Source organism: Penaeus vannamei, chromosome 19, assembly GCF_042767895.1.
Source record: "Penaeus vannamei isolate JL-2024 chromosome 19, ASM4276789v1, whole genome shotgun sequence".
Taxonomy (NCBI): Eukaryota; Metazoa; Arthropoda; class Malacostraca; order Decapoda; family Penaeidae; genus Penaeus; species Penaeus vannamei.
This window is the reverse complement of record NC_091567.1, coordinates 877,241-888,825: the sequence shown is the minus strand read 5'-3', so window position 1 is coordinate 888,825 and position 11,585 is coordinate 877,241. Positions and strand designations below refer to the sequence as shown.

Sequence of the window (11,585 nt, the reverse complement as noted above, 5' to 3'; positions counted from 1 at the left end):
TTTCAAGAGTATGCTACACAAAAGTAAAAAAAAAAGGAAAAAAAAAAAAAAACAGGAAAAAGCGGCGCCTTCAAGCATGAGTAAGTACCAAGGAAATGTACAAGATGTTACACAGGTCGACCTCCCCCTCCCCTCCCCTCCCCCCTCCCCCACCGCCCCCCTCGTGCCCAGCCCATTACGCAAGATTCACTACATTATAAACTTTTTATCACAGTCGCAACAAAGCAATCGTTAACGATACTTTTTATATTATTCAAATTTTCGTTAAAATTACACCAACACGATGTGTTCCCACATATAACATTTGCTTTATCAAACGATTATAAATAATTGTTTTTTTTTTCCAGAGAGAAAAAAAAAGAATATTAAAAAAAAGTCTTTTTAATTATTTTTTTTTCGTTTTTATACATCAACGAGTTCTGAAGTCCTTCAATGCTTCAGTCCACAATAAAACCCAGGATAATTACTTTTTTTTGCACTAGAATGAAACGATACAAAGATGTCAGACGGTTCAACTACTGTAACCTAACCTGATATTAAACACTCGTTATAAATCTATTATTATTTAATTAAATGTCTTCACTGCGATCATGAACTGTCTGATTATTCGTTCTAAAATAATGATCATATATATATTTCTTAATTAATATTTTTTTTTTTACGTGTAGAATGCACACCTTCTCAGTTGTCTCGAATGTTCAGGAATAAAATTATGTCTTTTTTTTCTTTTTTCTCAAGACATTTGTCAAATTGTGCACACACATATACATACAGTTTTATTTTTTCTTCTTCACAAAAAGGACCGAGACTCAGCCAAGAGAAATCACATATATACACTGCCATCTAGAAGAAAGAGTTTTTTTTTTTTCTCTTCGTTCTCTCTTCCTCTCTTCTTCAGTTCACTTCAAATTTGCTAAACAGACTGTTATTGTCCTTCATACATTTCCCTTCCTCTCGTGCGGTTCCTCTTCCTTTCCATTTTCAACATTCGAAAAAAAGCCTTTACCAACACTCACTTTTTTTTCCTTTTTCATTTCATTATTTTTTCCTTCCGTGCCAAAGTCCTGTCTTTGAAAATCACTATATATTTTTTTCCATTTTTCTCAATCCTTGGTGTCTCTTTGCACCCTTTTCCCATAGAACAAAAAAAGTCAGACAACACAACACACACCCAAAAAAAAAAAAAAAAAAAAAAAAAAAACATACACAGATTTCATTCCGTTTCTGCTCCTCTTTTTTCAAGCACTTTATCAACACCGACACATTCTTCTTTTTTTCCATTTCTTCTTCCTCTTTCTTCTTCACCCTCTTCCTTTTTCTCCTTCTTCACACATACCTCCTTGAAGAAATTCTCACGCCTCTCTGACTGCCTTCCTCGAATTCTTTCCTCACGTGCTTTTTTTTCTCTCTTTCTTTCTTCTCTCTTCCTTTTCTTCTATTTTCCTGTCTGTCACTCAGAGCTTACATTCTTCCCTCCGCTTCACCGGGAATCCCTTTACGTATTTGAGAAAGAAAGACGGAGATAGAGAAAGAGAAAGAGAGAGAGAGAGAGAGGGAGAAAAAATATCAAAATCCCTCCTCTTGTTATCTTCTCGTTTCGCTTCGCCTTTTTTTCTTTCCTTCTTTCTTTCTGTTCTTTTCCTTCACTTGGCAGTCACTTCCTTCACACTTTACTTTTATAGCCCCACTTAGCGCTCGCCACAGGCTCGCGCGCACTGCACTTAATCGCTCCTCCGTGAGTCACCAACGCTATCTCCAACATTAAAAGAACTGCGCCAAAAAAATAAAAGAAAAAAAAATTGGTCTCATCAGTATGGCACACTACATCCTGCGTCTTGTGTCCCTCCTCCTTCAGTGTCCTCGCGGGATCCTCTTCGTGTGTGTGTCCGTATCTCTCTTTCTTTTTTTCCTTTCAAGAGGCCGCGTCGTGTGAGGGGAGATTCCGGGCCGCGTCACTCGTCCCCTCGATCCGCGGGCTGATGTGCCTTCCTCTCCCTGGCGAGACTTTCTCTTTCTCTTTGTTTTCCTTCTCGTTTTCGCGTTTGCATATTTTAGCATTTCCTTAATCTCCTTTTCCTTCGTGTCTTATTTTTTTCTGCTACACTATGTCTGTTCGGTTCGCACGCATCGAGTATTAGTATTCTACTGACTTAAGCACCGCACCAAAAGTGTCCAGTAAGAGAGATGCAATTGCACTAACATTCACAAGAGACTGTTCCTCACTGTTATTATTTTTCCTCAAATGGCAGGTTGCAGCATAACCGGGTTGCATGGCGCTGGATTTTCCCTTTGTTCTTCCGGGACTCGAGCGCCCCTTCAAGAGGCTCGCGCCCCTCGAGGGCTCGGAGCCGACTCCTTCCTTTCCGGGTGTAAAATGGTGATCTCGGGAGCTGAACGGAGTCGAGGAGGTCAACAAAGTATCTGTGGATGGCCCTTCAGAGACGCTTGTAGGGTGGAGAGGGGGGGGAGTGAGGGGGAGGGGGACGGGGACAAGGAGGCGCCTTCAGAAGCACTCCTTTTGTGACGGATGCGGGGAGGAGGAGGAGGAAGGGAGGAGGAGGAGGAGGAAGGGGGAGAGGGCGAAGAGGCCGGGACAAACGGGGCCATTTCACCGCGGAGAGAAACGGGAATCAAAAGGGAAAACGTTTCAGTTACTTTGGGTTCCACTTCTTGTGTGATAACCTGAGAAAACTTGACAGAACACAAGTGTCATCGTGAGCAGTGTGAGAAAACTTGGTGGCGTGAAACGATGGCGGTGACTTGGAGGTCGTTGGGTGTTTTGGATGGCCGGGTGACGGACAACTTCATGGATGACGTCACCTGGGGCGCTGGGGCGGGTGGGGGGCAGGGGGGCCGAATTCTCCTTAGCGTGGTAGCGGAGGGGGGGGGGGAGCTCTGGTCTCCCGCTTGAGCAGGGCAAAGGTGGGTCGCCTGTCGCCCCGGCGGCGGCGGCGGGGCTGCGGCGGCGGGCACGGGTCTAGTAGATGACCTCGTAGACGGTGGCCTTCTTGTCGCCCGAGCCCGTCACGATGTACTTGTCGTCGGACGAGATGTCGCAGCTCAGCACCGACGAGGACTCCTTCGACTGCGGGGAGAGAGCGGCCGTTAGCGACATGGGGTCAGAGGTCATGCGATTCGTAACCTGACTCTGATCCAAAGGGGGACTCAATCGTGTGGCGCAAGGAATGCAGCACTAACTGGGCATGACACAAGAGGGAGCGTGACTTACCTGGAAGATGGACGCGCCGTAGGGCGTGCGCCACGCGTTGAGCAGGTTGTCCTTGCCCGTGGACACGAACCACTTGCCGGCCGAGGCGAACTTGAGGGAGAGCACGCAGGACTCGTGCAGGTGCAGCTGGTACTTGTCGGGCTTGTTCACGTGCAGCACCTCCACGTTGGAGCTCTCCATGCCCACGGCCAGCCAGTCGCCGGTCGGGCAGAAGCCCAGCGAGAAGATCTGGCTGGTGAAGTCGTGCTGCTGCAGCTGGCGCCCCTCGCGCAGGTCCCACGACCGCACGGTGTTGTCCAGGCCGCCCGTCCACAGCTTGGTGCCGTCGGGCGAGATGTCGATGCAGGAGGCGCCGTCCGTGTGGCCCTGGAACTGCCGCACCAGCGTCTGGTTGTGCAGGTCCCACACCGCGATGTTGCCGTCGCTGCAGCAGCTGAAGCACACCTTCGAGTCGGGGCTGATGGCCAGGGCGTAGCACGCGGGGGCGGCGGAGGTGAGCTCCGCCTTGATCCGGGGCGTGGGCGTGGCCAGGTCCCAGATGCTGAGGGTGGACGCCTCGCCGCCCACCAGCAGGGTCCGGCCGTCGGGCAACAGCTTCACCGACCGGATGTAGCTGTCACGTTGCTGCAACGAAGCAAAGGGAAGGTCAGACACCACGCCGCGGCAGGAAGAGGCAAAGAAAACGAGCAGACCCTACCCTCTCCCTCCCTTTCCCTTACCCTCTCCCTCCCTTGCCCTTACCCTCTCCCTCCCTTGCCCTTACCCTATCCTTCCGAGAACTCCCCTTCCCTCTCCCTTTCAAACGAGAGTCGATCTCTCCCCTCACACCTCACTCGCAGCCGCGCCTCCTCATCGCTCATTCAACAGGCCGCTCCGAACATACCTTCGCTGCCTTGATTCCAGATTGAACTAATCCCATCGGAAAAGAGGCGCGGGGGGGAGGAGACTGGGAAGGGGAAGAGGGAGGGGACCGGGGGAGGGGGTCTAGAGGCCCTCAAGAAGAGAGAAGCGCGAAGAGAACAGAAAAAGACATGGATGGGAGAAGGAAGAGAGAGAGGGTCTGATTTTGAGGAATTGAAGGGGATAAGCCTGGAGGCGGAGACACGAATGGATGAAATATGAGAAACGATGGCACTTGTACAAAGGAGGGAGGGGGGGGGTTGTGTGGGGAGGGAGGGAGGGAAGGAGGGATTGTGGGGTGAGGGAAGGAGAGAAAGAAGGAGGGAGGGAAGGAGGAATTGTGGGGTGAGGGAAGGAGAGAAAGAAGGACGGAGGGAAGGAGGAATTGTGGGGTGAGGGAAGGAGAGAAAGAAGGAGGAAGGAGAGAGGGAAGGAGGGATTGTGGGGTGAGGGAAGGAGAGAAAGAAGGAGGGAGGGAAGGAGGAATTGTGGGGTGAGGGAAGGAGAGAAAGAAGGAGGAAGGAGAGAGGGAAGGAGGGATTGTGGGGTGAGGGAAGGAGGGAGAACGGGAGGGGGTTGGGGGTTGGGCCACTATGAGGGAGAAGCCATGCATACTGATGCGGCAGTGACGGTGCAACTCAAACTAGTATGGTTGACAACCCTTCTTGCAACACCCCCACCCCCCTCTCCCTAACCCTTCCACCGTCCTCTCCCTTTACCTTCTGTTGCTCTTCCTCTCCTCCTTCTCCTTCTCCCACCCCAATCCCCTCTCCTTCCCCCACCCCCAAGCCTCTCCCACCCCAAACCCAACCCCTCTCTTTCCCCCAACCCTAACCCCCAATCCCCTCTCTTTCCCCCCCAACCCCTTTCCCCAACCCCCAACCCCTCTCCCACCCACCCCAACCCCCAACCCCCTCTCCCACCCCAACCCCCAACACCTCTCTCACCCCAACCCCTCTCCTATCCCACCCCCCTCTCCCATCCACACATGCTAAAACACGTTTCCCTTCGCCTCGCCAGACCCTCACACCTGCTTCTGCTTCGGCTAACCTGCTTAAGACCCTCGGCTTCTTCGATTCCGCCCCCGATCGGCTATAATCCTCGGACCTGTCTGCTCCCGCTCCCTCGCTCGCTCCCTTCCTCGCTCCCTCTCTCCCTCGCTCGCTCCCTTCCTCTCTCCCTCGCTCCCTCCCTTCCTCGCTCGCTCCCTTCCTCGCTCGCTCCCTTCCTCGCTCGCTCCCTTCCTCTCTCCCTCGCTCCCTCCCTTCCTCTCTCCCTCCCTTCCTCCCTCTCTCTCTCCCCTCCCTTTCTCCCTTCCCACCCACCTCCTTCCCATCCCTCGCCCTTCCCTCTCTCCCTTCCCTCCCTCTCTTCCATCCCGCCTCCTTCCCCTCCCTCCCCTCCCTCCTTCCGTCTCTCTCCAATCCACTCTTTCTCACCCCCCCCCATCCCCCAAGGGACCCGAACGCGAAGGAACCGCAGGTGTAACTGGGGATAGAATGAGGCTGAAGCTGTACGTAATTAAAGTAGAGTCCCTTGTGTACGTGTGCGTGTGCGTTATATACACACGTACATGCATGCGAACACGCGTACATATACACATGCAAAAACAAACATATATAAGGTTAGGCCATGTACACATAAACTGCACATTGGCACAAAGGGAAAGAGAAAAAAAAATAGAGAGAGAGAAAGAGAGAAAGAAAGAGAGAGAGAGAGAAAGAGAGAAAGAGAGAAAGAGAGAGAGAGAGAGAGAGAGAGAGAGAGAGAGAGAGAGAGAGAGAGAGAGAAAGAGAAAGAGAAAGAGAAAGAGAGAGAAAGAGAGAAGGAGAGAGAGAGAGAGAGAGAGAGAGAGAGAGAGAGAGAGAGAGAGAGAGAGCGAAAGAGCGAAAGAGCGAAGCGAAAGAGCAGAAAGAGCGAAAGAGAAAGGAGCGAAAGAGAAGAGAGCGAAAGAGAGAGAGAGAGAGAGAGAGAGAGAGAGAGAGAGAGAGAGAGAGAAGAGAGAGAGAGAAAAAAAGAAAGAGAGAAAGAGAAAAGAGAAAAAAGAAGAAAGAGAAGAGAAGAGAGATCCGCTCCCGACGAGGCTCTAGACCAGGAAAGGCCCCTCTTATAAAGATGCCTTTCGTATCGAAACTTTTCTCTCTTTCGTCGTCTTTGTCTTCGCCGCCCCCGCTTTCTCCTCTCCTTGTCTCTCCCCTCCCTTCCCCTTCCCTCCTTGTCTCCCCCCCGTCCCCTCCCCCCGTCATTCAGCGTCTCCCCCCCAGTCTCCGTCTCCCTCTTCCATTCTCCCTTCCTCCCTTCCCTTCCCTCCCTGCCCCCCCCCCCTCGCCTTGTCCACCCCCCACCCTCCCTTTCTCCTCTCTCCGATATCTCCTTCCTCTCTTCCTTTCTCCTTCTATCGTCTTCTTCCTTCCTTCCCTCCCCCATCCCTCCACGATCTCCCTCCTCCTCCTCCTCCTCCTCCTCTTTCACTCCCTCCCCCCCTCTTCCCAGCACCTCCACCCCTCCTCCCCATCCTCTCCAGAACCTCCACCCCTCCCCCTCCTCCCCAGCACCTCCATCCCCACCCCCTCTCCTCCCCAGCACCTCCATCCCCACCCCCTCTCCTCCCCATCCTCTCCACCCCCTCCTCCCCATCCTCTCCGCACCCTCCCCATCCTCTCCACCCCCTCCCCCTCCCTCCCCATCCTCTCCCCCTCCTCCCCATCCTCTCCCCCTCCTCCCCATCCTCTCCACCCCCTCCCCCTCCTCCCCATCCTCTCCACCCCCCTCCTCCCCAGCACCTCCACCCCCTCCTCCCAGCACCTCCACCCCTCCCCCCTCCTCTCCCAAGCAGCTGCGGAGAGGCGTGGAGGAAGCTGTGCCGCCTTATGAAGCCCCCAAGTGCTGCTTCTCGCCTGCTTCTCGCCTCCTTACGAGCGTCGCCCCTCTCCTCTCCTCCCCTTATTATCATTGCTTGCTTGTTCGCCTCTCTCTCTCTTTCTCTCTCTCTTTCCTTCTTTCTCTCTCTCTCTCTCTCTCTCTCTCTCTCTCTCTCTCTCTCTTCTCTCTCTCTCTCTCTCTCTCTCTCTCTCTCTCTCTCTCTCTCTCTCTCTCTCGTCTCGTCTCGCCTCGCCTCGCCTCGCCTCGTCTCGTCTCGTCTCGTCTCGTCTCGTCTCTGTCTCTGTCTCTGTCTCTGTCTCTGTCTCTGTCTCTGTCTCTGTCTCTGTCTCTGTCTCTGTCTCTGTCTCTGTCTCTGTCTCTGTCTCTGTCTCTGTCTCTGTCTCTCTGTCTCTGTCTCTGTCTCTGTCTCTGTCTCTGTCTCTGTCTCTGTCTCTGTCTCTGTCTCTGTCTCTGTCTCTGTCTCTGTCTCTGTCTCTGTCTCTTTTCTCTGTCTCTGTCTCTGTCTCTGTCTCTGTCTCTGTCTCTGTCTCTGTTTCTGTCTCTGTCTCTGTCTTTTTTCCCTGTCTCTGTGTCTGTCTCTGTCTCTGTCTCTATCTCTGTCTCTGTCTCTGTCTCTGTCTCTGTCTCTGTCTCTTCCATCTTTCTCTTTTTCTTCTCACCCTTTTCTCTATCTCTTCTTTTCTCTATTTTTCTCTTTCTCAACCTCTCTGTCTGCCTGTTTCGCCCTCTCTCTGTATGTCTCCTTTCCTCTCTATTTCTAGTCCCATAATCCTATCCTCTTCATGTTCTTCAACCTCTCCTTCCCTTCCTCCTTCCTTCGACCCCTCATCTTCCTTCTCCTATTCCTCATTCCTCTTCACCCCCCTCCCCCCTCCCCTTCTCCCCCCCCCCGCCCCCCGCCCATTTCGCCCACACGCGGGTCTGGAACATGTGCTCAGACTCGGGGTTGAACTTGTCAGACTAGCTTTGTGCTGAAATTCTGAAGCCCCAGTTTCTTTTTTTTCTCTTTTTTTTTTTTTTTTTTTTTCTTTTCTCAAAATTTACTCTTTCTCTGTTGCTGTCTGATTGTCTCTTCTTCCTTCCATTCTTTCTCACTCATCCTTCCCTCCTTTTCTCCCTCCCCTCTCCTCCCCTCCCCTCCCTCCCTCCCTCCCTCCTCCTCTCCTCCTCTCCTCCTCCCTCCCTCCTCCTTCCCCTCCCTCTCCCTTCCTCTCTTTCTTCCCTCTCTCCTCTCTCTCTTTCTCCCTCTCTCTCTCTCCTTTTCTCTCTCTTCTCTTCCCTCTCTTCCTTCCTCCTTCCTCCTCTCCTCCCTCTCTTTCTTCTCTCTCCTCTCTCTCCCTCACCCTTACACGCTGCCTTGGGCTCGCAATGATGTCCTGGAGCATCTCGAGAAAGTTCCGAGAAGATTTAGACATTAATTCCTCCAGATCGCGCGCGAGCCTTGAGGGATCTCGGGAAGGTGTTTGCGAAGAGGGAGAGAGGAGGAAAGGAGAGAGAGGGAGAGAGAGGGAGGGAGAGGGAGAGGGAGAGAGGGAGGGAGGGAGGGAGGGAGGGAGAGGAGGAAAGGAGAGAGAGGGAGGGAGAGGGAGAGGGAGAGAGGAGGAAAGGAGAGAGGGGGAGAGAGGGAGAGAGGGAGAGAGGGGAGGGAGAGGAGAGAGAGGGAGGGAGGGAGGAGGAGAGAGGGAGGGAGGGAGGGAGGGGGGAGGGAGGGAGGGAGGGAGGAAAGAGGGAGAGAGAGAGAGAGGGAGGGGAAGGGGGAGGGAGAGAGAGAGGGAGGGAGAGGGAGAGAGAGAGAGAGAGAGAGAGAGAGAGAGAGAGAGTGAGTGAGTGAGTGAGTGTGTGTGTGTGTGTGTGTGTGTGTGTGTGTGTGTGTGTGTGTGTGTCCTTACGGTTCCTCCCTTTCTTCTTTTCCCTTTAACCCTCGGTCCCCTCCTTCCCCTCCTCTTGTCACCCTAGATCCCCACACCCTCCTCCTCCCTCCCCTCCCCCTCCCTCCCTCCCTCCCTCCCTCCTTCCTTCCTTCCCTTGCCAAAAAAACTTCCCCCTCCCCCTTCCTCTCCCTCTCTCACCGCCCCCAACCCCTAACCTCCCTCCCTCCCACCCCCATCCTATACCCCCATCCCCTCCCCACCCCCTCCCCAAGCCCCCAATCCCAAGGGTCGTGATAAAGTAACAAGAAGGATCAAACTCCTTGTGAGACGCCGCCGCCCGGAGGCCAAGACGGCGACCAAGACACGGCTTTTAAGGGTGAGTTATGGGGGGTGGGGTGGGGAGAGGGGGTGGGGGTGGATGGGGTGGAAAGGGGATGGATTGGGGTTATGGGTTGACTGGGGAAGTGTAAAGGAGAGTGGGGAAGGGGGAGGGGAGGAGGAGGAGGAGGAAGAGGAGGAGGAGGAGGAGGAGGAGGAAGAGGAGAAGAAGAAGAAGAAGAAAAAGAAGAAATGGAGGAGGTGAACAGAGAGAGACGAGATAGGTAATAACAAAGTCACATAACTATGAAGTTAAGGGAAAAGGAAAAAAATATTTAAATATCTCCTCCTCCTCCTCCTTCTTCTTCTTCTTCTTCTTCTTCTTCTTCTTCTTCTTCTTCTTCTTCTTCTTCTTCTTCTTCTTCTTCTTCTTCTCCTCCTCCTCCTCCTCCTCGCTTCGTCTTCCTCCTCCTCTTCCTTCTCCTCCTCCTTCTCCTTCTCCTCCTCCCCCTCTTCTAGGCGTCGCGACAAAATACCAAATACCCAAAAATCGTTTCACGACGGAATTTCAAAGGGTTAAAAAACGTCCCACAGATTAAACCCTCAAGTCCATCACGAGACACGTCGCTGAGGGGAGAGAGGGGAGAGAGGGGAGGGGAGGGGGTGAAGTCTGAGGGAAAGGAAGGGGAGGGGAGGGGAGAGAGGGAGGGAGGTGAGGGAGAGGGGGTTAAGTCTGAGGGAAAGGGAGGGGAGAGGGAAGAGGAGGGCAAGAGAGAGGAGGGGAGAGGAGAGGAGAGGAGAGGTGAGAGGGAAGGGGGATTAAGTCTGAGGGAAAGGGAGGGGAGGGGGTGAAGTCTGAGGGAAAGGGAGGGAGGGGAGGGGAGGGGAGGGGAGAGGGGAGGGGGTGAAGTCTGAGGGAAAGGAAGGGGAGAGGGAAGGGGGAGCTAGAGAGGGCAATGGATGGGAAGGGAAGGGAAGGGAAGGGAAGGGAAGGGAGAGGGGAGGGGAGGGGAGGGGGTAAAGTCTGAGGGAAGGGAGGAGAGAGGGAAGGGGAGGGCAAGGGAGGGGAGAGGAGAGGAGAGAGGGGAGGGAGGTTAAGTCTGGAGGAAAGGGAGTGAGGCAAGGAAAGGGAGAGAGAGGAAAGACGACTGAAAGAAGGAGAGGGAGAGGGAGATTACTGCGGGGAGGGGATGAAACTAATGAGGGAAGAGGAGGGGAGGAGGAGACGACTGGAGGAAGGGGAAGAGAGAGGGAGACGACAGAGGTGAGGGGGAGGGGGAGGAGAGGGCAAGGGAGACGACTGAGGGAGGGGGATGACGTCACCTGGGGATGAATAAGGGAGAGGGGGAAGGGGATGGGGGTTAAGACAGGGGAAGGGGGGAGAAGGATAGGCGGGGAAACAAGGGGCGGGCTTGATAGCAAAAGGGAGGGGGAGGGGTGAAGAGGGGAAGGAAGGAAGGGGGCGGAGCGACAGAGAACCGAAACGAAATCTATTTTAATCCCCACTTTCCAAGACAAAAAAAAAAAAAGCCATATAAGTCAAACCCAATTGAAGAACTAAAAATACACACACACCCTTCCCTCCCTCCCCTCTGTACCCTCCCCCTCCCCCCTACACACACACCACCTCCACCCACCCCCAACCCACCCCAACCTCAAAAAAAAAAAAAAAAAAAAAAAAAAAAAATGGAGGATAAATAGAGCCGCGGACTCAAAATAAATAAATGAAGTTATTTCCCGCTTCGGTGACTGAGTGGCTTGTCGCAGCCCGCGCTTGTAAATCAGCGGCCGGACTCTCAATTAGCCAGCACACATGGCCCGGAATCGCAACAGTCCCGGATGCAGAAATAGCCGTGTCACGTGACTGCGTCCTCTCCAAGGCCCGGGCTAGCGATGCTATTTGCGGGCGGGGCGGGATAGAGACGGGCGTGCGTGCGTGTGGTGTTCGTTGTCTCTGATTTTGTCTTTGTCTGCTTTTTTGGGGGGGTCTTTCTTTATTCTCTTCTCTTTCTTTCTCCTCTTGTTTTGTTGTTCGCTCGCTTGCGCTCTCTTTCTTTCTTTCTCTCTCTCTCTCTCTCTCTCTCTCTCTCTCTCTCTCTCTCTCTCTCTCTCTCTCTCTCTCTCTCTCTCTCTCTCTCTCTCTCACTCACTCACTCACTCACTCACTCACTCACTCACTCACTCACTCACTCACTCACTCACTCACTCACTCACTCACTCTCACTTTTTTCCATTTCTTATGTCTCTCGGTTTCCCCTCTTCATCATTTTCTATTTCCTAATTATTTGTCTACAGACATATCGCCCACTTCCTTTCTCTTCGTTATCCGTGTTCTCTTTATCTTCCGAATCCTCTTTCTTACTTCCCTCCCCATCATCATCCCT

General features: G+C 53.1%; 1 protein-coding gene across 1 annotated transcript in view; it reads right to left on the bottom strand.

The window, feature by feature from the left end:
- Positions 1 to 365: 365 nt before the first annotated feature.
- The window catches only part of gro (TLE family member transcriptional corepressor groucho), a 51,997-nt gene continuing 40,777 nt past the window's right edge, over positions 366 to 11,585 (bottom strand). Inside the window, exons 7-8 of the mRNA XM_070134412.1 lie at positions 3,230 to 3,853; positions 366 to 3,085 (exon numbers count right to left, since the gene is read on the bottom strand). Coding sequence (XP_069990513.1) covers positions 2,978 to 3,085; positions 3,230 to 3,853 — 732 coding nt within the window. The 3' untranslated portion in view covers positions 366 to 2,977. The remainder of the gene's footprint in view (positions 3,086 to 3,229; positions 3,854 to 11,585) is intronic.